The sequence below is a fragment of the Pristiophorus japonicus genome, chromosome 19 (assembly GCF_044704955.1).
Source record: "Pristiophorus japonicus isolate sPriJap1 chromosome 19, sPriJap1.hap1, whole genome shotgun sequence".
Lineage (NCBI taxonomy): Eukaryota > Metazoa > Chordata > Chondrichthyes > Pristiophoridae > Pristiophorus > Pristiophorus japonicus.
The window spans coordinates 3650108-3676892 of record NC_091995.1 but is presented as its reverse complement, the minus strand read 5'-3'; the positions used below and the strand labels follow the sequence as shown (position 1 = coordinate 3676892).

Sequence of the window (26785 nt, the reverse complement as noted above, 5' to 3'; positions counted from 1 at the left end):
GTTCCTCTGTCCCTGCTCACTCTGTGTTACTGTTCCCCTGTCCCTGCTCACTCAGTGTTACTGTTCCCCTGTCCCTGCTCACTCTGTGTTACTGTTCCCCTGTCCCTGCTCACTGTGTTATTGTTCCCCTGTCCCTGCTCACTCTGTGTTACTGTTCCCCTGTCCCTGCTCACTCTGTGTTACTGTTCCCCTGTCCCTGCTCACTCTGTGTTACTGTTCCCCTGTCCCTGCTCACTCTCAGTGTTACTGTTCCCCTGTCCCTGCTCACTCTCAGTGTTACTGTTCCCCTGTCCCTGCTCACTCTGTGTTCCTGTTCCCCTGTCCCTGCTCACTCTCAGTGTTACTGTTACCCTGTCCCTGCTCACTCAGTGTTACTGTTCCCCTGTCCCTGCTCACTCAGTGTTACTGTTCCCCTGTCCCTGCTCACTCTCAGTGTTACTGTTCCCCTGGCCCTGCTCACTCTGTGTTACTGTTCCCCTGGCCCTGCTCACTCTCAGTGTTACTGTTCCCCTGGCCCTGCTCACTCTGTGTTACTGTTCCCCTGTCCCTGCTCACTCTGTGTTACTGTTCCCCTGTCCCTGCTCACTCTCAGTGTTACTGTTACCCTGTCCCTGCTCACTCTGTGTTCCTGTTCCCCTGTCCCTGCTCACTCTGTGTTACTGTTCCTCTGTCCCTGCTCACTCTGTGTTACTGTTCCCCTGTCCCTGCTCACTCAGTGTTACTGTTCCCCTGTCCCTGCTCACTCTCAGTGTTACTGTTCCCCTGTCCCTGCTCACTGTGTTACTGTTCCCCTGTCCCTGCTCACTCTCAGTGTTACTGTTCCCCTGTCCCTGCTCACTGTGTTACTGTTCCCCTGTCCCTGCTCACTCTGCGTTACTGTTCTCCTGTCCCTGCTCACTCTCAGTGTTACTGTTCTCCTGTCCCTGCTCACTCTGTGTTCCTGTTCCCCTGTCCCTGCTCACTCTGTGTTACTGTTCCCCTGTCCCTGCTCACTGTGTTACTGTTCCCCTGTCCCTGCTCACTCTGTGTTCCTGTTCCCCTGTCCCTGCTCACTCTGTGTTACTGTTCCCCTGTCCCTGCTCACTCTGTGTTACTGTTCCCCTGTCCCTGCTCACTCTCAGTGTTACTGTTCTCCTGTCCCTGCTCACTCTCAGTGTTACTGTTCCCCTGTCCCTGCTCACTCTCAGTGTTACTGTTCCTCTGTCCCTGCTCACTCTGCGTTACTCTTCCCGCTGATGTGCAGGTACTACGCCGCAGTCGATGCCAAGAAGGAACGTGCCAGCAAGCACTCACAGTCCTTTGGGGCCAAGCAGCCGGTGCACTACGGAGGGTCGAGTCAGGTAAGGCCGCCTCCTGTCGGGCATGGAGCGGAATGTTGGTCCTGTCTGAGCAGTCGGGGAGAGGTGGGGGGAAGGGAGAGTCGGGGAGAGGGGGGTGGGGTGGGGAGGGAGAGTCGGGGAGGGGGGGGTGGGGATTGAGAGTCCGGGGGGGGGGGGGGGGGGGGAAGAGGGAGAGTCGGGAAGAGGGGGCGGGAGGGAGAGTCGGGGAGAGGGGAGGGAGGCAGAGTCGGGGAGAGGGGGGGGAGGCAGAGGGGGGGGAGGGAGAGGGGGGGTGGAGGGAGAGTCGGGGAGGGAGAGGGGGGGTGGAGGGAGAGGGGGGGTGGAGGGAGAGTCGGGGAGAGGGGGGGTGGAGGGAGAGTCAGGGAGAGGGGGGGGTGGAGGGAGAGTCGGGGAGAGGGGGTGGGGAGGGAGAGTCGGGGAGAGGGGGGGGAGGGAGAGTCGGGGAGAGGGGGGGGAAGGAGAGTCGGGGGGAGGGAGGGGAGGGAGAGTCGGGGAGAATGGGTGGGGAGTGAGAGTCGGGGAGAGGGGGGGGAGGGAGAGTCAGGGAGAGTCGGGGAGGGGGGGGTGGGGAGTGAGAGTCCGAGGGGGGGGGGGGGGAAGAGGGATAGTCGGGAAGAGGGGGGGGTGGAGGGAGAGGGAGAGTCGGGGAGAGGGAGGGGTGGGGAGGGAGGGGGGGGGAGGGAGAGTCGGGGAGGGAGGGAGGGAGGGAGAGTCGGGGAGGGGGTGGGTGGGAGAGTCAGGGAGGGGGGGAGGGAGAGTCGGTGGGGGGAGAGTCGGGGAGGGGGTGGGTGGGGAGGGAGGGGGGGGAGGGAGAGTCGGGGAGGGAGAGTCGGGGAGGGGGTGGGTGGGAGAGTCAGGGAGGGGGGGAGGGAGAGTCGGTGGGGGGAGGGAGAGTCGGGAGGAGGGAGAGTCGGGGAGAGGGGGGGGGTAGGGAGAGTCGGTGGGGGGAGGGAGAGTCGGGAGGAGGGAGAGTCGGGGAGGGGGGGAGGGAGAGTCGGTGGGGGGAGGGAGAGTCGGGAGGAGGGAGAGTCGGGGAGAGGGGGGGGAGGGAGAGAGGGGTGGGGAGGGAGGGGGGGGAGGGAGAGTCGGGGAGGGAGGGAGGGAGAGTCGGGGAGGGGGTGGGTGGGAGAGTCGGGGAGGGGGGGAGGGAGAGTCGGCGGGGGGAGGGAGAGTCGGTGGGGGGAGGGAGAGTCGGGAGGAGGGAGAGTCGGGGAGAGGGGGGGGAGGGAGAGAGGGGTGGGGAGGGAGGGGGGGGAGGGAGAGTCGGGGAGGGAGGGAGGGAGAGTCGGGGAGGGGGTGGGTGGGAGAGTCGGGGAGGGAGGGAGGGAGAGTCGGGGAGGGGGTGGGTGGGAGAGTCGGGGAGGGGGGGAGGGAGAGTCGGCGGGGGGAGGGAGAGTCGGGAGGAGGGAGAGTCGGGGAGAGGGGGGGGAGGGAGAGAGGGGTGGGGAGGGAGGGGGGGGAGGGAGAGTCGGGGAGGGAGGGAGGGAGAGTCGGGGAGGGGGTGGGTGGGAGAGTCGGGGAGGGGGGGAGGGAGAGTCGGCGGGGGGAGGGAGAGTCGGTGGGGGGAGGGAGAGTCGGGAGGAGGGAGAGTCGGGGAGAGGGGGAGAGTCAGGGAGAGGGGGGGGAGGGAGAGTTCGGGAGAGAGTGGGGGGAGGGAGAGTCGGGGGGTGGGGGGGAAGTGAGAGTCGGGGAGGGAGAGTCGGGGAGAGGGGGTGGGGAGGGAGAGTCGGGGAGAGGGGGTGGGGAGGGAGAGTCGGGGAGAGGGGGGGGAGGGAGAGTCGGGGGGTGGGGGGAAGTGAGAGTCGGGGAGGGAGAGTCGGGGAGAGGGGGTGGGGAGGGAGAGTCGGGGAGAGGGGGTGGGGAGGGAGAGTCGGGGGGAGGGAGGGGGGGTAGGGAGAGTCGGGGAGGGAGAGGCGGGGAGAGGGGGGGGAGGGAGAGGGGGGGGGAGGGAGAGTCGGGGGGAGGGAGGGGAGGGAGAGCCGGGGAGAATGGGTGGGGGGGGAGAGGGGGGGAAGGGAGAGTCAGGAAGAGGGTGGGGCAGGGAGAGTCGGGGAAAGGGGGGGGAGGGAGAGTCGGGGAGAGGGGGGGAGGGACAGTCGGAAGAGGGGTGGAGGGAGAGTCGGGGGGGGAGGGAGAGTCGGGGAAAGGGGGGGGAGGGAGAGTCGGGGAGAGGGGGGGAGGGACAGTCGGAAGAGGGGTGGAGGGAGAGTCGGGGGGGGAGGGAGAGTCGGGGAGGGTGGGTGGGGAGTGAGAGTCGGGGAGGGTGGGTGGGGAGTGAGAGTCGGGGAGAGGGCGGGGGAGAGGGAGAGTAGGGGAGAGGTGGGGGAGGGGGGGGTGAGAGGGGGAGTTGAGGGGAGGGAGAGTCGGGGAGAGTGTGAGTCGGGGGGAGAGGGGGGAGTGTGAGTCGGGGGGAGAGGGAGAGTAGGGGAAAGGTGGGGGAGGGGGGGGTGAGAGGGGGAGTTGAGGGGAGGGAGAGTCGGGGAGAGTGTGAGTCGGGGGGAGAGGGGGGAGTGTGAGTCGGGGGGAGAGGGGTGAGTGAGTGTCGGGGGGAGAGGGGGGAGGGAGGGGGGAGAGGGAGAGTCGGGGAGTTGCGGGGGGGCGGGGGGAGTGGAGAGAGAGTTGGAGAGAGCGTGTGGGACGGGTATTGGAGAGGGGGAAGAGAGCGGGTGGGTGAGTCGGGGAGGGGGAAGGGAGAGTCGGGTGGGAGTGGGGTTTGAGGGGGGGAGGGAGGGGGGTGGGGGAGAGAGAGTCGGGGAGGGGTAAGGGAGAGTCGGAGGGGGGCGGGGAGAGGGAGGGAGGGGGCGGGAGTGGGGATTAGGGAGAGTCGGGTCGGGGTGTGGGGGGGAAGAGAGGGTTGTGTTGGGGATCACTTGTTTCCCCCCCCCCCCCCCCCCCCGTTCTCTTACGTCTGCCTGCCACCTACAAACCCGAAGGCTCACGCACCGTGCTGTGTGTAACCGTTGCACTGACTGTGACCTCCGAGGGAGGTGCTCCCTCATCCCTTTAAGTAGCCGCCGGTTAACGACTCTGCAAGCCTGCACCGACGGTTTTTCCAGACGTTGTTATTGGCGGGCGCTCGCACCTAATTTACCGACCGGGGCGCGAGCGTGGGCGTTACACCGGGACTGGCGTCAGGATCACACCGGTCGTCAGCGGCCGGGCGCTACCAGTCGGTATTCTCTGACGCTCCCATTAACGCCCCCTCTGGCCGCTAACGGAGGCTGTAAAGCCAGCCCCGTGTCTTTAGCAAATGCGTTCTGGCAGTGACGGTGAACAGCAGGTGGTGCTCCCCAGCCTTGTATTATTCGGTGCCCTGCCCTCCTCTAAACCCTTCCCCTTCTATTTCACGGGCCGTAGGACAAGAGCGTCTGGTTGTCCTTGATCGACATGCTGCGGAAAAAGGACAACCTTCCCATCGTGGCCTTCACCTTCTCCCGGAACCGCTGCGACGAGAACGCCAACATTCTGACCACTGTCGATCTCACCACCAGCGTGGAGAAGAGCGAGATCCACATCTTTTTCCAGAAATGTATCTCCCGGCTCAAGGGCACCGACCGGCAGTTACCGCAGGTACGACCCTGGTGTCCTGACCGAAGGGAGGGTACACTTCCCATAGAGGGAGTGCAGCGAAGGTTAAATTGGTGATGGCTTGGGAAGTGTCGTGCTACAGAGGGACCTGGCTGTCCTTGTGCACCAGTCATCGAAAGCAAACCTGCAGCAAGCAGTTTGGAAGGCAAATGGTATAGGAAGGCCTTTGATAAGGTCCCACATCAGAGCTCAGTGTGCAAAATTAAAGCACATGAGATTGGGGGTAATGTATTGGCATGGATTGAAAACTGGTTAACTGACAGGAAACAGAGCGAAGGAATAAACGGGGCTTTATCGGGGTGGTGGGCAGTGACTAGTGGGGTACCACAGGGATCAGTGCTGGGGCCCCAGCTATTCACTATATATATTATATATATATATATAAATGATTTGGATGTGGGAACCAAATGTAATATTTCCAAGTTTGCTGACGACATAAAACGAGGTGGGATTGAGAGTTGTGAGGAGGATGCAGAGACACTGCAAGGCGATTTAGATAGGTTGAGTGAGTGGGCAAACACATGGCAGATGCAGTATAAGGTGGATAAATGTGACGTTATCCACTTTGGTAGGAAAAACACAAGGACAAAGTATTATTTAAGTGGTGATGGCTTGGGAAGTGTGGATGTACAGAGGGACCTGGGTGTCCTTGTACACCAGTCAGTGAAAACAAACCTGCAGGTGCAGCAAGCAGTTAGGGGCAAATGGTACGTTGGCCTTCATTGCAAGAGGATTTGAGTACAGGAGCAAGGATGTCTCACTACAGTTGTACAGGGCCTTGGTGAGACTGCACCTGGAGTATTGTGTACAGTTTTGGTCTCCTTACCTAAGGAAGGATATACTTGTCACAGAGGGAGTACAGCGAAGGTTCACCAGACTGATTCCTGGGATGGCAGGACTGTCGTATGAGGAGAGATTGGGTCGACTGGGCCTGTATTCACTAGAGTTTAGAAGAATGAGAGATGAAAGTAACGCAGTAGTAAGGAAGGACATTAGCTTGGATGATGTGGAATCGGTGTGTGTGGAGCTACAGAATACCAAAGGGCAGAAAACGCTAGTGGGAGTTGTGTACAGACCACCAAACAGTAGTAGTGAGGTTGGGGACAGCATCAAACAAGAAATTCGGGATGCGTGCAATAAAGGTACAGCAGTTATCATGGGCGATTTTAATCTACATATTGATTGGGCTAACCAAAATGGTAGCAATACGATGGAGGAGGATTTCCTGGAGTGTATTAGGATGGTTTTCTAGACCAATATGTCGAGGAACCAACTAGAGGGCTGGCCATCCTAGACTGGGTGATGTGTAATGAGAAGGGACTAATTAGCAATCTTGTTGTGTGAGGCCCCTTGGGGAAGAGTGACCATAATATGGTAGAATTCTTTATTAAGATTGAGAGTGACACAGTTAATTCAGAGACTAAGATCCTGAACTTAAGGAAAGGTAACTTCGATGGTATGAGACGTGAATTGGCTGGAATAGACTGGCAAATGATACTTAAAGGGTTGACGGTGGATAGGCAATGGCAAACATTTAAAGATCACATGGATGAACTTCAACAATTGTGCATCCCTGTCTGGAGTAAAAATAAAACGGGGAAGGTGGCTCAACCGTGGCTAACAAGGGAAATTAAGGATAGTGTTAAATCCAAGGAAGAGACATATAAATTGGCCAGAAAAAGCAGCAAACCTGAGGACTGGGAGAAATTTAGAATTCAGCAGAGGAGGACAAAGGTTTTAATTAAGAGGGAGAAAATAGAGTACGAGAAGAAGCTTGCAGGGAACATAAAAACTGACTGCAAAATCTTCTATAGATATGTGAAGAGAAAAAGATTAGTGAAGACAAACGTAGGTCCCTTGCAGTCACAATCAGGTGAATTTATAATGGGGAACAAAGAAATGGCGGACCAGTTAAACAAATACTTTGGTTCTGTCTTCACGAAGGAAGACACAAATAACCTTCCGAAATACGAGGGGACCGAGGGTCTAGTGAGAAGGAGGAACTGAAGGATATCCTTATTAGTCAGGAAATTGTGTTAGGGAAATTGATGGGATTGAAGGCCGATAAATCCCCAGGGCCTGATAGTCTGCATCCCAGAGTACTTAAGGAAGTGGCCCTAGAAATAGTGGATGCATTGGTGGTCATTTTGCAACAGTCTGTCGATTCGGGATCAGTTCCAATGGACTGGAGGGTAGCTAAAAAAGGAGGGAGAGAGAAAACAGGTAATTATAGATTGGTTAGCCCGACATCAGTAGTGGGGAAAATGTCGGAATCAATTATTAAAGTTGAAATAGCAGCACATTTGGAAAGCAGTGACAGGATCGGTCCAAGTCAGCATGGATTTATGAAAGGGAAATCATGCTTAACAAATCTTTTGGAATTTTTTGAGGATGTAACTAGTAGAGTGGAAAAGGGAGAACCAGTGGATGTGGTGTATTTGGATTTTCAAAAGGCTTTTGACAAGGTCCCACACAAGTGATTGGTGTGCAAAATCAAAGCACGTGGTATTGGGGGTAATGTATTAATGTGGATAGAGAACTGGTTGGCAGACAGGAAGCAGAGTCGGGATAAACGGGTCCTTTTCAGAATGGCAGACAGGGACTAGTGGAGTGCCGCAGGGTTCAGTGCTGGGACCCCAGCTCTTTACAATATACATCAATGATTTAGATGAAGGAATTGAGTGTAATATCTCCAAGTTTGCAAATGACACTAAACTGGGTGGCTGTGTGAGCTGTGAGGAGGATGCTAAGAGGCTGCAGGGTGACTTGGACAGGTTAGGTGAGTGGGCAAATGCATGGCAGGTGCAGTATAATGTGGATAAATGTGAGGTTATCCACTTTGGTGGCAAAAACATGAAGGCAGAATTTTATCTGAATGGCGACAGGTTAGGAAAAGGGGAGGTGCAACGAGACCTGGGTGTCATGGTACATCAGTCATTGAAGGTTGGCATGCAGGTACAGCAGGCGGTGAAGAAGGCAAATGGTATGTTGGCCTTCATAGCTAGGGGATTTGAGTATAGGAGCAGGGAGGTCTTACTGCAGTTGTACAGGGCCTTGGTGAGGCCTCACCTGGAATATTGTGTTCAGTTTTGGTTTCTTAATCTGAGGAAGGACGTTCTTGTTATTGAGGGAATGCAGCGAAGGTTCACCAGACTGATAACAGATACAGCAGGACTGACATATGAGGAGAGACTGGATCGACTGGGCCTTTATTCACTGGAGTTTAGAAGGATGAGAGGGGATCTCATAGAAACATATAAAATTCTGACGGGACCGGGCAGGAAGAATGTTCCCGATGTTGGGGAAGTGCAGAACCAGGGGTCACAGTCTAAGGACCGAGATGAGGAGAAACTTCTTCACTCAGAGAGTTGTTAACCTGTGGAATTCTCTACCGCAGAGAGTTGTTGATGCCAGTTCATTGGATATATTCAAGAAGGAGTTAGATATGGCCCTTACAGCTAAAGGGATCAAGGGGTATGGAGAGAAAGCGGGAAAGGGGTACTGAGGGAATGATCAGCCATGATCTTATTGAATGGTGGTGCAGGCTCGAAGGGCCGAATGGCCTACTCCTGCACCTATTTTCTCTGTCTATGTTTCTGTCTCATTGAAACGTATAAATTCTGACGGGGTTGGACAGACCGGATGCGGGGAGGATGTTTCCCTGGGCTGGGACGTCTAGAACAAGGGGTCACAGTCTCAGGATACGGGGTAGGAAATGTAGGACAGAGTTGAGGAGAATTTTTTTGGGGTGTTTTGGAATTCGGGTGAGAGATTGGGTGTTTTGGGGTTTGGGGAGGGTCGGTGAGTTTGGGGTCGGGTATTTTGGGGTTCATGGAGCGGTGGGGTATTTGGGGTTCGGGGAAGGGCCCTGGTGATTTGGGGTTCGGGTAGGGCCCCGGGTGTTTTGGGGTTCGGGGAGGGGCCGGGTGGTTTGGGGTTCGGGGTGGGGCTGGGTGTTTTGGGGTTCGGGAGGGGCTGGTTGTTTTGGGGTTCGGGGAGGGCCCGGGTGTATTTGGGTTCGGGGGGTGTTTTGGGGTTCGGGGAGGGGCCCGGGTGTTTTGAGGTTCGGGGAAGGGCCTGGGTGTTTTGGAGTTCGGGGGAAGGGTCCGGGTGTTTTGGGGTTCGGGGAGGGTCTGGGTGTTTTGGAGTTCGGGGGAAGGGTCCGGGCGTTTTGGGGTTCGGGAGATGGGTTTGGTGTTTTGGGGTTCAGGGGTGAAGGGGTCGGTTGTTTTTGGGTTTGGTGGGTGACAGATCGGGTGTTTTGGGGTTCGGGGAAGGGCTTTGGTGTTTTGGGGTTCAGGGGACGGTTTGGGGAAGGGGCCGGGTGTTTGGGGGCCTGGTGTTTTGGGGGAGGTGGGGGGAGGGGTTGGGTGTTGTGGGGGGAGGGGTTGGGTGTTTTGGGGGAGGTGGGGGGAGGGTTTGGGGGAGGTGGGGGGAGGGGTTTGGTGTTTTGGGGGAGGTGGGGGGAGGGGTTGGGTGTTTTGGGGGAGGTGGGGGGAGGGTTTGAGTGTTTTCGGTTCGGTGGGGGAGGGGTTGGGTGTTTTGGGGTTCGGGGGGACGATTCGAGGGTTTGGGGGAAGGGGTCGGGTGTTTGGGGGCCGGGTGTTTTGGGGGAGGTGGGGGGAGGGGTTGGGTGTTTTGGGGGAGGGGGGACGAGTCTGGTGTTTTGGGGATTCGGGGAAGGGGTCGTGTGTTTTGGGGTACGGGGAAGGATTCGGGTATTTTGGGCTTGGGGGAGAGAGATCGGTGTTTGGGGTTTCGGGGGGGGGGACAGAAGGGGTGGGTGTTTGGTGGGGTTCAGTGGGTGGGGTTGGGGGTGAGGCGCGAGAAGAGAGGTTTAGTCCGTGGGTTGGATTGGTTTGGATTGGGATGAGTATTTGCTGTTGTGTTGTTACAAACCTTTAGCACAGAAGGTGTTGGTGCAGTAATGCTTTCGCCTGCAGTGTCAGCTGTGGCTCAGTGGTTAGCACTCTCACCTCTGAGTCAGCAGGTTGTGGGTTCTGGGTTCACGTCCCACTCCAGAGACTTGAGCACAAAAATCTAGGCTGACACTCCAGTGCAGTACTGAGGGAGCGCCGCACTGTCGGAGGGGCGGTACTGAGGGAGCGCCACACTGTCGGAGGGGCAGTACTGAGGGAGCGCCACACTGTCGGAGAGGCAGTACTGAGGGAGCGTCGCACTGTCGGAGGGGCAGTACTGAGAGAGCGCCGCACTGTCGGAGGGGCAGTACTGAGGGAGCACCGCACTGTCGGAGGGGCAGTACTGAGGGAGCACCGCACTGTCGGAGGGGCAGTACTGAGGGAGCGCTGCACTGTCGGAGGGGCAGTACTGAGAGGGGGCAGTACTGAGAGAGCGCCGCACTGTCGGAGGGGCAGTACTGAGGGAGCGCCGCACTGTCGGAGGGGCAGTACTGAGGGAGCGCCGCACTGTCGGAGGGGCAGTACTGAGGGTGCGCCGCACTGTCGGAGGGACAGTACTGAGGGAGCACCGCACTGTCGGAGGGGCAGTACTGAGGGAGCGCTGCACTGTCGGAGGGGCAGTACTGAGGGAGCGCCGCACTGTCGGAGGGGCAGTACTGAGGGAGTGCCGCACTGTCGGAGGGGCAGTACTGAGGGAGCGCCGCACTGTCGGAGGGGCAGTACTGAGGGAGCGCCGCACTGTCGGAGGGGCGGTACTGAGGGAGCGCCGCACTGTCGGAGGGGCACTACTGAGGGAGCGCCGCACTGTCGGAGGGGCAGTACTGAGGGAGCGCCGCACTGTCGGAGGGGCAGTACTGAGGGAGTGTCGGAGGGGCGGTACTGAGGGAGTGTCGGAGGGGCGGTACTGAGGGAGTGTCACACTGTCGGAGGGGCAGTACTGAGGTAACGCCGCACTGTCGGAGGGGCAGTACTGAGGGAGCGCCGCACTGTCGGAGGGGCAGTACTGAGGGAGTGCTGCACTGTTCGAGGGGCAGTACTGAGGGAGGGCAGCACTGTCGGAGGGGCAGTACTGAGGGAGTGCTGCACTGTCAGAGGGGCAGTACTGAGGGAGCGCCGCACTGTCGGAGGGGCAGTACTGAGGGAGCGCCGCACTGTCGGAGGGGCAGTACTGAGGGAGCGCCGCACTGTCGGAGGGGCAGTACTGAGGGAGCGCCGCACTGTCGGAGGGGCAGTACTGAGGGAGCGCCGCACTGTCGGAGGGGCAGTACTGAGGGAGCGCCGCACTGTCGGAGGGGCAGTACTGAGGGAGCGCCGCACTGTCGGAGGGGCAGTACTGAGGGAGCGCCGCACTGTCGGAGGGGCAGTACTGAGGGAGTGCCGCACTGTCGGAGGGGCAGCACTGAGGGAGCGCCGCACTGTCGGAGGGGCAGCACTGAGGGAGCGCCGCACTGTCGGAGGGGCAGTACTGAGGGAGTGCTGCACTGTCGGAGGGGCAGTACTGAGGGAGTGCCGCACTGTCCTTCGAATGAAAGCTGCTGGTTTCTATCTCTGTTAACAGGTACTACAGATGGTGGGGTTGCTGAAGCGTGGGATTGGTGTTCATCACAGTGGAATCCTTCCAATCCTGAAGGAAGTTATTGAGATGCTGTTTTCCAGGGGCCTGGTAAAGGTAAGAATCCATCGTGTGGGTTGTAATATTTTTTATCCTTTTTTTTTCTACACCCCCTTTTTTCTCTCGTTTCCACGGCAGCTGATGATGATTTCCCCCATTCACAGCCCCAACTAGACCCATCTTTTGTTTGTTAACTTGCCCCATTACCATCTCATTTTTACCCATCATCCCTGTTGTCTCTCTAATCTCTCCTGCCTTCCACCCTATCACAGACCTTCCCTTTTGTTCTGCTCCCCCCCCCCCCCACCCCGGCCTTTCCAACGAAATCAAGGGCAGCCCCCGAGATTGAGGAAGACTTGCTTCCACTCTAAAAGCGAGTCCTCAGGTGGCTGAACAGTCCAATACGAGAACCACAGTCTCTATCGCAGGTGGGACAGACAGTGGTTGAGGGAAGGGGAGGGTGGGACTGGTTTGCCGCACGTTCCTTCCGCTGCCTGCGCTTGTTTTCTGCGTGCTCTCGGCGACGAGACTCGAGGTGCTCAGCGCCCTCGCGACCCGCAGCGAGGTGGTTGACTCTTAACTGCCCTCTGCTGTTCAAGAAGGCGACTCACCAGCACCTTCTCAAGGGGCAATTCAGGACGGGCAATAAATGCCGGCCTTGCCAGCGACGCCCACATCCCATGAATTAATTTTCTTTTTCAGTCCATTTAGGCCAAACAGCTTATTTCTGTGCTGTGTATTCAAAACACTGCTCTCCTGCACCTCATTGTCCACTGGCTAAAGACTAAATAAAACACTGGTTCAGCCCCAGCTTGGGGTATTGTGTCCAGTTTTGGGCACCACACTTTAGCAAGGACATGAAGGCTTTGGAGAGGGTACAGAGGAGACTTACTAGAATGGTTCCGATTGTGTTCCTAACACAGATGAGGCTGCACACAGGGAGGTTAAAGTAACAGTGACCTCGGTCTTTAATAAGACACTCCAGTGTGAGGAACTGGCCTTAGGGGGCCGGCTTATATACAGTGCTCCCAAGGGATGCTGGGATCCCTTGGGACTTCAGGAGATGCGCTCCCTGGTGGCGGAACACGGGCGTGCATGCTTTACAGATACACAACAGTTGCGGTTACTTGGGGAGACTGCAGAAGCTGTGGTTGTTCACCTTGGAGCAGAGAAGGCTTCAGAGGAGATTTGATGGAGGTGTTGAAAATCATGAAGGATAGAGTAAATGAAGTGAAACTGTTCCCATTGGCTGAAGGGTCGCTAATCAGAGGGCAGAGAGTTAAGGTGATTGGCCAAAGAAGCAGAGGTCACATGAGGAAAAGCTAATCACGCAACGAGTGGTTAGGATTTGGAATGCACTGCCTGATAGAGTGGTGGAGCCAGAGTCAATACTAGCCTTCAAAAGGGGATTGGATAATAAGTTGGAAGGATGTGGGGAAGGAGCGGAGCAGTGGGACTGAGTAGATTGGTTGTCGAAGGAGCAGACTCGATGGGCTGAATGGCCTCCTGCGGTGCTAAACTATTCTATGATTATGTATCGACAAAGACGTTCAACACCGCCTCCATCGTGCCAGCGCATCCTTCGACCGCTTGAGGAAGAGAGTGTTCGAAGACCAGTCCCTCTATTCTGCCGCAAAGTTCATGGTCTACAGGGCTGTAGCGATACCCGCCCTCCTGTATGGCTCAGAGACATGGACCGTGTACAGTAGACACCTCAAGTCGCTGGAGAAATATCACCAACGACATCTCCGCAAGATCCTGCAAATCCCCCGGGAGGACAGACGCACCAAAGTTAGCGTCCTCGACCAGGCCCAACATCCCCAGCATTGAAGCACTGACCACACTCGACCAGCTCCGCTGGGCAGGGCCACATTGTCCGCATGCCCCCGACACGAGACTCCCAAAGCAAGCGCTCTACTCGGAACTCCTTCACGGCAAACGAGCCAAAGGTGGGCAGAGGAAACGTTACAAGGGGACACCCTCAAAGCCTCCCTGATAAAGTGCAACATCCCCACCGACACCTGGGAGTCCCTGGGCCAAAGACCAGTCCGCCCCTAAGTGGAGGAAGTGCATCCGGGAGGGCGCTGAGCACCTCGAGTCTCGTCGCCGAGAGCGTGCAGAAACCAAGCGCAGGCAGCGGAAGGAGCGTGCGGCAAACCTGTCCCACCCTCCCATTCCCTCAACAACTATCTGTCCCACCTGTGACAGGGACTGTGGCTCTCGTATTGGACTGTTTAGTCACCTAAGGACTCATTTTAAGAGTGGAAGCAAGTCTTCCTCGATTCCGAGGGACTGCCTATGATGATGATGATGATGTATAACTGTAGTGGGGCTGGATTCAATCGCGGCTTTCAAAAGAGGAATTGGATCAGTACCTGAAGGAAAGGAAGATTTGCTGGGCTACGCGGCAAGGGCGGGGCAGTCGGACTGGCTGAGGTGCTCTATGCAGAGAGCCGGCTCGGGCTCGAGGGGCCGAATGGCCGCCCCCTGTGCTGTAACCATTCTATGATTCTGTGAACCCAGGATTTTCTGGCTAGGGCGAGAGTAAGACTAATTGTACCGAGATGACATGGGGGTTTACTAATGAGGAAAGGGTGAGGAGGTTGGGCCGCTACTCATTGGAATTCAGAAGAATGAGAGGGGATCTTATCGAAACGTATAAGATTATGAGGGGGCTTGACAAGGTGGATGCACAGAGGATGTTTCCACTGATGGGGGAGACTAGAACTAGGGGGCACTTAGGATAAGGGGCCGCCCATTTAAAACTGAGATGAGGAGGAATTTCTTCTCTCAGAGGGTTGTAAATCTGTGGAATTCGCTGCCTCGGAGAGCTGTGGAAGCCGGGACATTGAATAAATTTAAGACACAGAAATAGACAGTTTCTTAACCGATAAGGGAATAAGGGGTTATGGGGAGCGGGCAGGGAAGTGGAGCTGAGTCCATGATCGGATCAGCCATGATCGTATTAAATGGCGGAGCAGGCTCGAGGGGCCGTATGGCCTACTCCTGCTCCTATTTCTTATGTTCTTATAATCCATGTGTACCTGCCCTGGGAGTGTTTGATGGGACAGTGCAGAGGGAGCTTTACTCTGTATCTAACCCCGTGCTGTACCTGCCCTGGGAGAGTTTGATGGGACAGTGTAGAGGGAGCTTTACTCTATCTAACCCCGTGCTGTACCTGCCCTGGGAGTGTTTGATGGGACAGTGTAGAGGGAGCTTTACTCTGTATCTAACCCCCTGTACCTGCCCTGGGAGTGTTTGATGGGACAGTGTAGAGGGAGCTTTACTCTGTATCTAACCCCCTGTACCTGCCCTGGGAGTGTTTGATGGGACAGTGTAGAGGGAGCTTTACTCTGTATCTAACCCCCTGTACCTGCCCTGGGAGTGTTTTATGGGACAGTGTAGAGGGAGCTTTACTCTGTATCTAACCCCGTGCTGTACCTGCCCTGGGAGAGTTTGATGGGACAAGGTAGACAAGTCCCCTGGTCCTGATGAAATGCATCCCAGGGTATTAAAAGAGATGGCGGAAGTTATAGCAGATGCATTCGTTATAATCTACCAAAATTCTCTGGACTCTGGGGAGGTACCAGCGGATTGGAAAGCAGCTAATGTAACGCCTCTGTTTAAAAAAGGGGGCAGACAAAAGGCAGGTAACTATAGGTCGGTTAGTTTAACATCTGCAGTGGGGAAAATGCTTGAAGCTATCATTAAGGAAGAAATAGCGGGACATCTAGATAGGAATAGTGCAATCAAGCAGACGCAGCATGGATTCATGAAGGGGAAATCATGTTTAACTAATTTACTGGAATTCTTTGAGGATATAACGAGCATGGTGGATAGAGGTGTACCGATGGATGTGGTGTATTTAGATTTCCAAAAGGCATTCGATAAGGTGCCACACAAAAGGTTACTGCAGAAGATAGAGGTACACGGAGTCAGAGGAAATGTATTAGCATGGATAGAGAATTGGCTGGCGAACAGAAAGCAGAGAATCGGGATAAATGGGTCCTTTTCGGGTTGGAAATCGGTGGTTAGTGGTGTGCCACAGGGATCAGTGCTGGGACAACAACTGTTTACAATATACATAGATGACCTGGAAGAGGGGACAGAGTCTAGTGTAACAAAAATTGCAGATGACACAAAGATTAGTGGGAAAGTGGGTTGTGCAGAGGACACAGAGAGGCTGCAAAGAGATTTAGATAGGTTAAGCGAATGGGCTAAGGTTTGGCAGATGGAATACAATGTCGGAAAGTGTGAGGTCATCCACCTTGGGGGAAAAAAAACAGTAAAAGGGAATATTATTTGAATGGGAAGAAATTACAACATGCTGCGGTGCAGAGGGACCTGGGGGTCCTTGTGCATGAATCCCAAAAAGTTAGTTTGCAGGTGCAGCAGGTAATCAGGAAGGCGAATGGAATGTTGGCCTTCATTGCGAGAGGGATGGAATACAAAAGCAGGGAGGTCCTGCTGCAACTGTATAGGATATTGGTGAGGCCGCACCTGGAGTACTGCGTGCAGTTTTGGTCACCTTACTTAAGGAAGGATATACTCGCTTTGGAGGGGGTACAGAGACGATTCACTCGGCTGATTCCGGAGATGAGGGGGTTACCTTATGATGATAGATTGAGTAGACTGGGTCTTTACTCGTTGCAGTTCAGAAGGATGAGGGGTGATCTTATAGAAACATTTAAAATAATGAAAGGGATAGACAAGATAGAGGCAGAGAGGTTGTTTCCACTGGTCGGGGAGACTAGAACTAGGGGGCACAGCCTCAAAATACGGGGGAGCCAATTTAAAACCGAGTTGAGAAGGAATTTCTTCTCCCAGAGGGTTGTGAATCTGTGGAATTCTCTGCCCAAGGAAGCAGTTGAGGCTAGCTCATTGAATGTATTCAAGTCACAGATAGATAGATTTTTAACCAATAAGGGAATTAAGGGTTACGGGGAGCGGGCGGGTAAGTGGAGCTGAGTCCACGGCCAGATCAGCCATGATCTTGTTGAATGGCGGAGCAGGCTCGAGGGGCTAGATGGCCAACTCCTGTTCCTAATTCTTATGTTCTTATGTTCTTATGACAGTGTGGAGGGAGCTTTACTCTGTATCTAACCCCGTGCTGTACCTGCCCTGGGAGTGTTTGATGGTACAGTGTAGAGGGAGCTTTACTCTGTATCTAACCCCCTGTACCTGCCCTGGGAGTGTTTGATGGGACAGTGTAGAGGGAGCTTGACTCTGTATCTAACCCCCTGTACCTGCCCTGGGAGTGTTTGATGGGACAGTGTAGAGGGAGCTTTACTCTGTATCTAACCCCGTGCTGTACCTGCCCTGGGAGTGTTTGATGGGACAGTTTAGAGGGAGCTTTACTCTGTATCTAACCCCGTGCTGTACCTGCCCCGGGAGTGTTTGATGGGACAGTTTAGAGGGAGATTGAATGCCCAACTCTCTCCGTCAGTCTCTCTCTGACTGTCAGTCTCTCTCTCTGTGTTAACAGGATTTGTCTTTTTTTGATTTTCCCGTGCGCCACAGATTCTGTTTGCGACAGAGACCTTCGCGATGGGAGTGAACATGCCGGCCCGGACCGTGGTCTTCGACACAATCCGCAAACACGACGGGACCAATTTCCGGGACCTGACGCCAGGTAACACGCGCACCGTGACACGCTGTCGTTCTCACACGCTGACTGGCCGGCCCTCGGGGGGAGCATCGCAGGTTCACTAACGGTCAGGTCAAAGTGCGTCTTCGGGGGCACATTGCTCAGTTCAATAACGGTCAGGTCAAAGTGCACCTTCAGGGTAACATCGCTCGGTTCAATAACGGTCAGGTCAAAGTGCACCTTCGAGAGGAGCATCGTAGGTTCAGTAACGGTCAGGTCAAAGTGCACCTTCGAGAGGAGCATTGCAGGTTCAGTAACGGTCAGGTCAAAGTGCATCTTCGGGGGCACATTGCTCAGTTCAATAACGGTCAGGTCAAAGTGCATCTTCGGGGGTAACCATCTCGCCATCATCGGCGGTCCCTGGAACCAGGAGAACTTGCTCCCACATGGGTTCACGGGTGTTTCAATGGAGGGCCCGATATTCCAGTCCTGAACTCCAGTTGAAGGGTGGAAGATGCCTGAGCCTGAATTGTTTTAACGTGTGGTGACCGTCACACATCAGCCACCACACGGGCTTGACAGAGCTCGGCCTTTACCCAGTGGCAAGGGTTAACCAGGACGGCTGGAGACCTGCTCTGCTGCACGGACCCAGTGCGCTCACATATCGCAGTGTGGGCTGACCCGTGCTGCCCCTGGGCCCTCGGCTCTTCTGGACCCCGTACCCTCATTCGCCGCTCCTCCGCCACGATCTCGCGCTGCTCCTCCGCTGTACCTGGACCCCGCCGATATTCCTGCCCACGCTCCAAACCGCGACCTGGGTTTTGATGACGTCACGCAGTCACCCATCTCAAAATTGGGGGCAGCGTCACTCGGTTCAATAACGGTCAGGTCAACTTTCCCGTTTGATGCAGAATCGGCACGGGTTAAGGGGATTGAGAACTGGTTGTCAGACAGGAAGCGAAGAGTAGGAGTAAATGGGTACTTTTCAGAATGGCAGGCAGTGACTAGTGGGGTACCGCAAGGTTCTGTGCTGGGGCCCCAGCTGTTTACACTGTACATTAATGATTTAGACGAGGGGATTAAATGTAGTATCTCCAAATTTGTGGATGACACTAAGTTGGGTAGCAGTGTGAGCTGTGAGGAGGATGCTATGAGGCTGCAGAGCGACTTGGATAGGTTCGGTGAGTGGGCAAATGCATGGCAGATGAAGTATAATGTGGATAAATGTGAGGTTATCCACTTTGGTAGTAAAAACAGAGAGACAGACTATTATCTGAATGGTGACAGATTAGGAAAAGGGGAGGTGCAACGAGACATGGGTGTCATGGTACATCAGTCATTGAAGGTTGGCATGCAGGTACAGCAGGCGGTTAAGAAAGCAAATGGCATGTTGGCCTTCATAGCGAGGGGATTTGAGTACAGGGGCAGGGAGGTGTTGCTACAGTTGTACAGGGCCTTGGTGAGGCCACACCTGGAGTATTGTGTACAGTTTTGGTCTCCTAACTTGAGGAAGGACATTCTTGCTATTGAGGGAGTGCAGCGAAGGTTCACCAGACTGATTCCCGGGATGGCAGGACTGACCTATCAAGAAAAACTGGATCAACTGGGCTTGTATTCACTGGAGTTCAGAAGAATGAGAGGGGACCTCATAGAAACGTTTAAAATTCTGACGGGATTGGACAGGTTAGATGCAGGAAGAATGTTCCCGATGTTGGGGAAGTCCAGAACCAGGGGTCACAGTCTAAGGATAAGGGGGAAAGACATTTAGGACCGAGATGAGGAGAAACATCTTCACCCAGAGAGTGGTGAACCTGTGGAATTATCTACCACAGAAAGTTGTTGAGGTCAATTCACTAAATATATTCAAAAAAGAGTTAGATGTAGTCCTTATGGCTCGGGGGATCAAGGGGTATGGCGAGAAAGCAGGAATGGAGTACTGAAGTTGCATGTTCAGCCATGGATTCATTGAATGGCGGTGCAGGCTAGAAGGGCCGAATGGCCTACTCCTGCACCTATTTTCTATGTTTCTATGAAACAACCCCGCAACTGCGCACGTCAGGGACAGCATAGTGTCAGCTGTGGCTCAGTGGGTTCTCGCCTCTGAAGGTTGTGGATTCAAGTCCCACTCCAGAGACTTGAGCACAAAAATCTGTGCTGACTCTCCCAGTGCAGTACTGAGGGAGCGCCGCACTGTCAGAGGGGCAGTACTGAGGGAGCGCCGCACTGTCGGAGGGGCAGTACTGAGGGAGCGCCGCACTGTCGGAGGGGCAGTACTGAGGGAGCGCCGCACTGTCGGAGGGGCAGTACTGAGGGAGCGCCGCACTGTCAGAGGGGCAGTACTGAGGGAGTGCCGCACTGTCGGAGGGGCTGTACTGAGGGAGCGCCGCACTGTCGGAGGGGCAGTACTGAGGGAGTGCCGCACTGTCAGAGGGGCAGTACTGAGGGAGTGCCGCACTGTCGGAGGGGCTGTACTGAGGGAGCGCCGCACTGTCGGAGGGGCAGTACTGAGGGAGCGCCGCACTGTCGGAGGGGCAGTACTGAGGGAGCGCCGCACTGTCGGAGGGGCAGTACTGAGGGAGCGCCGCACTGTCAGAGGGGCAGTACTGAGGGAGTGTCAGAGGGGCGGTACTGAGGGAGTGTCAGAGGGGCGGTACTGAGGGAGTGCCGCACTGTCGGAGGGACAGTAGTGAGGGAGCGCCGCACTGTCGGAGGGGCAGTACTGAGGGAGCGCCGCACTGTCGGAGGGGCAGTACTGAGGGAGCGCCGCACTGTCGGAGGGGCGGTACTGAGGGAGTGCTGCACTGTCGGAGGGACAGTAGTGAGGGAGTGTCGGAGGGGCGGTACTGAGGGAGTGCTGCACTGTCGGAGGTGCCCTCTTTCAGATGTGACATTAAACCGAGGGCCCCGACTGCGCTCTCGGGTGTACATAAAAGATCGTATGACACCAATTTAAGAAGAGCAGGGGAGTTATCCCCGATGTCCTGGGGCCAGTATTTATCCCTCAATCAACATAATTAAAAAAATCGATTATCTGGTCATTATCACATTGCTGTGTGTGGGAGCTTGCTGTGCGCAAATTGGCTGCCGCGTTTCCCACAATACAACAGTGACTACACTCCAAAACTACTTCATTGGCTGGAAAGATACATATAACATTCTGAGGGGGCTTGACAAGGTGGTTGCAGAGAGGATGTTTCCACTGATGGGGGAGACTAGAACTAGGGGGCATAATCTTAGAATAAGGGGCCGCCCATTTAAAACTGAGATGAGGAGGAATTTCTTCTCTCAGAGGGTTGTAAATCTGTGGAATTCTCTGCCTCAGAGAGCTGCGGAAGCCGGGACATTGAATACATTTAAGACAGAGATAGACAATTTCTTCACCGATAAGGGAATAAGGGGTTAGGGCGAGTGGGCAGGGAAGTGGAGCTGAGTTCATGATTGGATCAGCCATGATCGTATTAAATGGCGGAGCAGGCTCGAGGGGCTGTATTGCTGACTCCTGCTCCGATTTCTTATGTTCTTCATAGAACCATCGAAATTTACAGCACGGAGGGAGGCCATTCGGCCCATCGTGTCCGTGCCGGCCGACCAAGAGCTACCCGGCCTAATCCCACTTTCCAGCTCTCGTTCCGTAGCCCTGTAGGTTACGGTGCTTCAGGTGCACATCCAGGTACTTTTTAAAATGTGGTGAGGGTTTCTGCCTCTACCACCCTTTCAGGCCGTGAGTTCCAGACCCCCACCACCCTCTGGGTGAAGACATTTCCCCTCAAATCTTCTCTAAACCTCCCCCCAATTACTTTAAATCTATGCCCCCTGGTTGTTGACCCCTTTGTTCCTCTACACTTTTCAGTGTCCTATCATTTAATGTGTATTCCCTTGCCTTGTTAGCCCTCCCCAAATGCATTACCTCGCACTTATCTGGATTGATCATCACAGGCAGTCCCTCGGAATCGAGGAAGACTTGCTTCCACTCTTAAAATGAGTCCTCAGGTGGCTGAACAGCCCAATACGAGAACCACAGTCCCTGTCACAGTGGGACAGACCATTGTTGAGGGAAGAGGAGGGTGGGACTGGTTTGCCGCACGCTCCTTCCGCTGCCTGCGCTTGCTTTCTGCACGCTCTCGGCGACGAGCCTTGAGGTGCTCAGCGCCCACCCGGATGCACTTCCTCCACTTAGGGCGGTCTTTGGGCCAGGGACTCCCAGGTGTCGGTGGGGATGTTGCACTTTATCAGGGAGGCTTTGAGGGTGGTCCCTTGTAACGTTTCCTCTGCCCACCTTTGGCTCGTTTGCCGTGAAGGAGTTCCGAGTAGAGCGCTTGCTTTGGGAGTCTCGTGTCAGGCATGCGGACAATGTGGCCTGCCCAGCGGAGCTGATCGAGTGTGGTCAGTGCTTCGATGCTGGGGATGTCGGCCTGGTCGAGGACGCTAACGTTGGTGCGTATGAGGGAGGACCACCGGGGCGAGACAGGTGGGTGGAGAGGGGTGGGGATCGCGACACCAAGTCGAGGCTGCGGGGGGGTGAGAGTCACACCAAGTAGAGACATGAGGGGAGAGAGTGATTGTATGAGGTTGCAATCAATTGTGAAATGAATTGAAGTGTTTTCCTCCACCATTCCGTGTAGTGATTCCCCTGTGCACAGAATCATAGGAAAATACTTTCTTTTTACCTCGTAGCATGGAAACTAGGAGCAGTAGTGGGCCATTCGGCCCTTCGAGCCTGCACCGCCATTCAATATGATCATGGCTGATCCTCTCTCTCAACACCATATTCCCGCTTTCTCCCCATACCCCTTGATGCCTTTTGTGTCTAGAAATCTATCTATCTCCCTCTTAAATATATTCAGTGACTTGGCCTCCACAGCCTTCTGTGGTAGAGAATTCCACAGGTTCACCACCCTCTGAGTGAGAACATTTCTCCTCATCTCGGTCCTAAATTTCCTACCCCGTATCCTGAGACTGTGAGCCCTTGTTCTAGACTTCCCAGCCCCGGGGAAACATCCTCCCCACATCCAGTCTGTCCAACCCCGTCAGAATTTTATACCTTTCAATGAGATCCCCCTCTCATTCTTCTAAACTCTAGTGAATACAGGCCCAGTCGACCCAATCTCTCCTCATACGACAGTCCTGCCATCCAGGAATCAGTCTGGTGAACCTTCGCTGCACTCCCTCTGTGGCAAGTGTATCCTTTCTTGGGTAAGGAGACCAAAACTGTACACAATACTCCAAGTGTGGTCTCACCCAGGCCCTGTATAACTGTAGTAAGACATCCTTGCTCCTGTACTCAAACCCTCTTGCAATGAAGGCCAACATACCATTTGCCCCTAACTGCTTGCTGCACCTGCAGGTTTGCTTTTAATGACTGGTGTACAAGGACAGCCAGGTCCCTCTGTACATCGACACTTCCCAAGCCATCACCATTTAAATAATACTTTGTCCTTGTGTTTTTCCTACCAAAGTGGATAACTTCACATTTATCCACCTTATACTGCATCTGCCATGTGTTTGCCACTCACTCGACCTATCTAAATCGCCTTGCAGCATCTCTGCATCCTCCTCACAACTCACAATCCCACCTAGTTTTATGTCGTCAGCAAACTTGGAAATATTACATTTGATTCCCACATCCTAATCATTTATATATATATATAGTGAATAGCTGGGGCCCCAGCACTGATCCCTGTGGTACCCCACTAGTCACTGCCCGCCACCCCAAAAAAGACCCGTTTATTCCTACTCTCTACTTCCTGTCAGTTAACTCCTGTGAAGTGCCGTTAAATGCCCTATATAAATATTCATTCAACGGCATTACCATCACCAAATCCCAAACCATCAATATCCTGGGGGTTCCCATTGACCAGAACCGTAACTGGACCAGCCACATAAATACTGTGGCAACAAGAGCGGGTCAGAGGCTGGGTATTCTGCGACGAGTGTCTCACCTCCTGACTCCCCAAAGCCTTCCCACCATCGACAAGACACAAGTCAGGAGTGTGATGGAATACTCCCCACTTGCCGGGGTGAGTGCAGCTCCAACAACACTCGAGAAGCTCGACACCATCCAGGACAAAGCAGCCAGATTGATCAGCGCCCCATCCACCACCTCCAACACTCACTCCCTCCACCACCGGCGCACCGTGGCTGCAGTGTGCACCATCTACAAGAAGCCCTGCAGCAACTCGCCAAGGCTTCTTCGGCAGCACCTCCCAAACCCGTGACCTCTACCGCCTAGAAGGACAAGGGCAGGTCTATGGGAACATCACCACCTCCACGTTCCCCTCCCAGTCACACACCATCCCGACTTGGAAATATATCGGCCGTTCCTTCATCGTCGCTGGGTCACAATCCTGGAACTCCCTCCCTAACAGCACTGTGGGAGCACCTTCACCACACGGACTGCAGCGGTTCAAGAAGGCGGCTCACCACCACCTTCTCAAGGGGCAATTAGGGATGGGCAATAAATGCCGGCCTTGGCAGCGACGCCCACATCCTGGGAACGAGTTTTAAAAAAAGGCCATTCAGCCTGCCGTGCCAGTGTAACTCTTTGAAAGTACAGCCTAGCTTTTTGTCCGTAACCCAGTAAGTTCCTTACCCTTCAGTACCTGGATAAGGACAGTACAGCGGGACCTGGGGGTACTTGTGCATGAAATACAAAAGGATAGTGTGCAGGTACAGCAAGTGATCAGGAAGGCCAATGGAATCTTGGCTTTTAGTGCAAAGGGGATGGAGTATAAAAGCAGGGAAGTCTTGCTACAGTTATACAGGGTATTGGTGAGGCCACACCTGGAGTACTGCGTGCAGTTTTGGTTTCCATATTTACGAAAGGATATACTTGCTTTGGAGGCAGTTCAGAGAAGGTTCACTCGGTTGATTCCAGAGATGAAGGGGTTGACGTATGAGGAAAGGTTGAGGAGGTTGGGCCTCTACTCATTGGAATTCAGAAGAATGAGAGGTGATCTTATCGAAATGTATAAGATTATGAGGGGGCTTGACAAGGTGGATGCAGAGAGGATGTTTCCACTGATGGGGGAGACTAGAACTAGGGGGCATAATCTTAGAATAAGGGGCCGCCCATTTAAAACTGAGATGAGGAGGAATTTCTTCTCAGAGGGTTGTAAATCTGTGGAATTCACTGCCTCAGAGAGCTGTGGAAGCCGGGACATTGAATAAATTTAAGACAGAGATAGACAGTTTCTTATCCGATAAGGGAATACGGGGTTATGGGGAGCGGGCAGGGAAGTGGAGCTGAGTCCATGATCGGATCAGCCATGATTGTATTAAATGGCGGAGCAGGCTCGAGGGGCCATATGGCCTACTCCTGCTCCTATTTCTTACGTTCTTCTGACAAACATCCTGATATCCGTCCTACAGTTACATTTTTACCAGTTCGGGCCCGTTTAGGTGACGAGACTTCACGTTTTCCACTAACGTTTGCGAGAAGAAATGATTTAGACATCAGACTGAACAGACTGCGGCTCTTTTCTCTGGAGCGGAGAGGGCCGAGGGGGTGGCCTGCTAGTGGTCTCCAAGATTATGATCGGGTTCGATAAGGCAGACAGGGAGCAGGCGTTTCCACTTGCAGGCGAGACCAGAACTCGGTGGGGGGGGGGGCCATCAATGTATGAGAGAGTCACCAATAAATCCAATGGGGAATTCAGGAGAAACGTCTTTACCCAGAGAGCGGTGAGAATGTGGAACTCGCTGCCACAGGGAGTGGTTGAGGCGAATAGTATCGATGCGTTTAAGGGGAAGCTGGATATAAACACACGAGGGAGAAGGGAATAGAAGGGTATGCTGATGGGGAGAGATGGAGAAGGGGTGGGAGGGGGCTGGTGGGCAGCTTAAACCCAGGCATGGACCTGTGGGGCTGAATCGCCTGTCCCTGTACTGCACACTGGGTGTAACGTGATGATATAACAAGCTGAAGGGTCTCGCTATAATAAGGTTACGCATCCTTGTTCTGGACTCTTCCCCCACCAGAGGAAATAGTTTCCCTCTCTCTACTCTATCAACCCCTCTAATCATCTGAAACACCTTAATCTTCTATCCTCGAGGGAATACAAGTCATATCTACGCAACCCTAGCTATAACGGTAAGGGAATAAGGTGTTATGGGGAGCTGAGTCCATGATCGGATCAGCCATGATCATATTAAATGGCGGAGCAGGCTCGAGGGGCCGTATGGCCTACAGCTGCTCCTATTTCTTATGTAACCCGCCCTCATAATTTAACCATCCTCATTCACGTCTTTGTTACCTCTAGACTTGACTATTCCAACGCACTCCTGGCTGGCCTCCCACACTCTACCCTCCGTAAACCAGAGGTGATCCAAAACTCGGCAGCCCCGTGTCCTAACTCGCACCGAGTCCCGCTCACCCATCACCCCCTGTGCTCGCTGCCCCGTGTCCTAACTCGCACCGAGTCCCGCTCACCCATCACCCCCTGTGCTCACTGCCCCGTGTCCTAACTCGCACCGAGTCCCGCTTACCCATCACTCCCTGTGCTCACTGACCCCGTGTCCTAACTCGCACCGAGTCCCGCTCACCCATCACCCCCTGTGCTCGCTGCCCCGTGTCCTAACTCGCACCAAGTCCCGCTCACCCATCACCCCCTGTGCTCGCCGACCGACATTGGCTCCCGTTTAAGCAACGCCTCGATTTCAAAATTCTCCCCCTTGTTTACAAATCCCTCCATGGCCCTCGCCCCTCCCTATCTCTGTCATCTCCTCCAGCCCCACAACCCCCCCGAGATGTCTGCACTCCTCTAATTCTGCCCTCATGACCATCCCTGATTATAATCACTCCACCATCGGTGGCCGTGCCTTCAGCTGCCTGGGCCCCAAGCTCTGGAACTCCCTCCCTAAACCTCTCCGCCTCACTTTCCTCCTTCAACCCGCTCCTTAAAACCTCTCTCTTTGACCGAGCTTTTGGTCACCTGCCGTAATTTCTTCCCATGTGGCTGTGTCAAATTTGTATCTCCTAATCCTCCTGTGAAGCGCCTCGGGACGACTCACTACGAGAAAGGTGCTATATAAATACAGGTAGTTGTTGTTACCCCCTTTTAGCCCTCTAGCTGTGACGCCTTTTTTGTTCGATGCAGGTGAATACATTCAGATGGCTGGGCGAGCAGGAAGGAGGGGTCTGGACACGACCGGGATGGTCATTATCCTCTGTAAGGCCGGGGTCCATGAGATGGCTGATCTCCACAAGATGATGTTGGTAAGAAATGCGAACGACAGCTCGGGGGTTTGAGGGGTGTTGGGGGCCCCGGAGAAATGGCGATTAACAGAGCAGAGGGCCAGAGAAGGTTCACTCGGTTGATTCCTGAGATTAAAGGGGTGTCGTATGAGGAAAGGTTGAGCAGGTTGGGCCTCTACTCATTGGCGTTTAGAAGAATGAGAGGTGATCTTATTGAGGAGGGCTTGGCAGGGTGGATGCAGAGAGGATGTTTCCCCTCGTGGGGGAGACTAGAACTTAGGGGGCATAGTTTCAGAGTAAGGGGCCGCCCATTTAAAACTGAGATGAGGAGGAATTTCTTCTCTCGGAGGGTTGTGAATCTGTGGAATTCGCTGCCTCAGAGAGCTGTGGAAGCCGGGACATTGAATAAATTTAAGACAGAGATAGACAGTTTCTTAACCGATATGGGAATAAGGGGTTATGGGAAGTGGAGCTGAGTCCATGGTCGGATCAGCCATGATTGTATTAAATGGCAGAGCAGGCTCGAGGGGCCGTATGGCCTACTGC

At 54.6% G+C, this 26785-nt stretch overlaps 1 protein-coding gene across 1 annotated transcript in view; it reads left to right on the top strand.

Annotated features, from left to right (window-relative positions):
• Positions 1-26785, top strand: part of LOC139230626 (superkiller complex protein 2-like) — a 170498-nt gene that overhangs the window by 49592 nt on the left and 94121 nt on the right. Inside the window, exons 12-16 of the mRNA XM_070862442.1 lie at positions 1244-1340; positions 4698-4910; positions 11406-11516; positions 16980-17091; positions 26142-26260. Of these exons, the coding sequence (XP_070718543.1) occupies positions 1244-1340; positions 4698-4910; positions 11406-11516; positions 16980-17091; positions 26142-26260 (652 nt within the window). The remainder of the gene's footprint in view (positions 1-1243; positions 1341-4697; positions 4911-11405; positions 11517-16979; positions 17092-26141; positions 26261-26785) is intronic.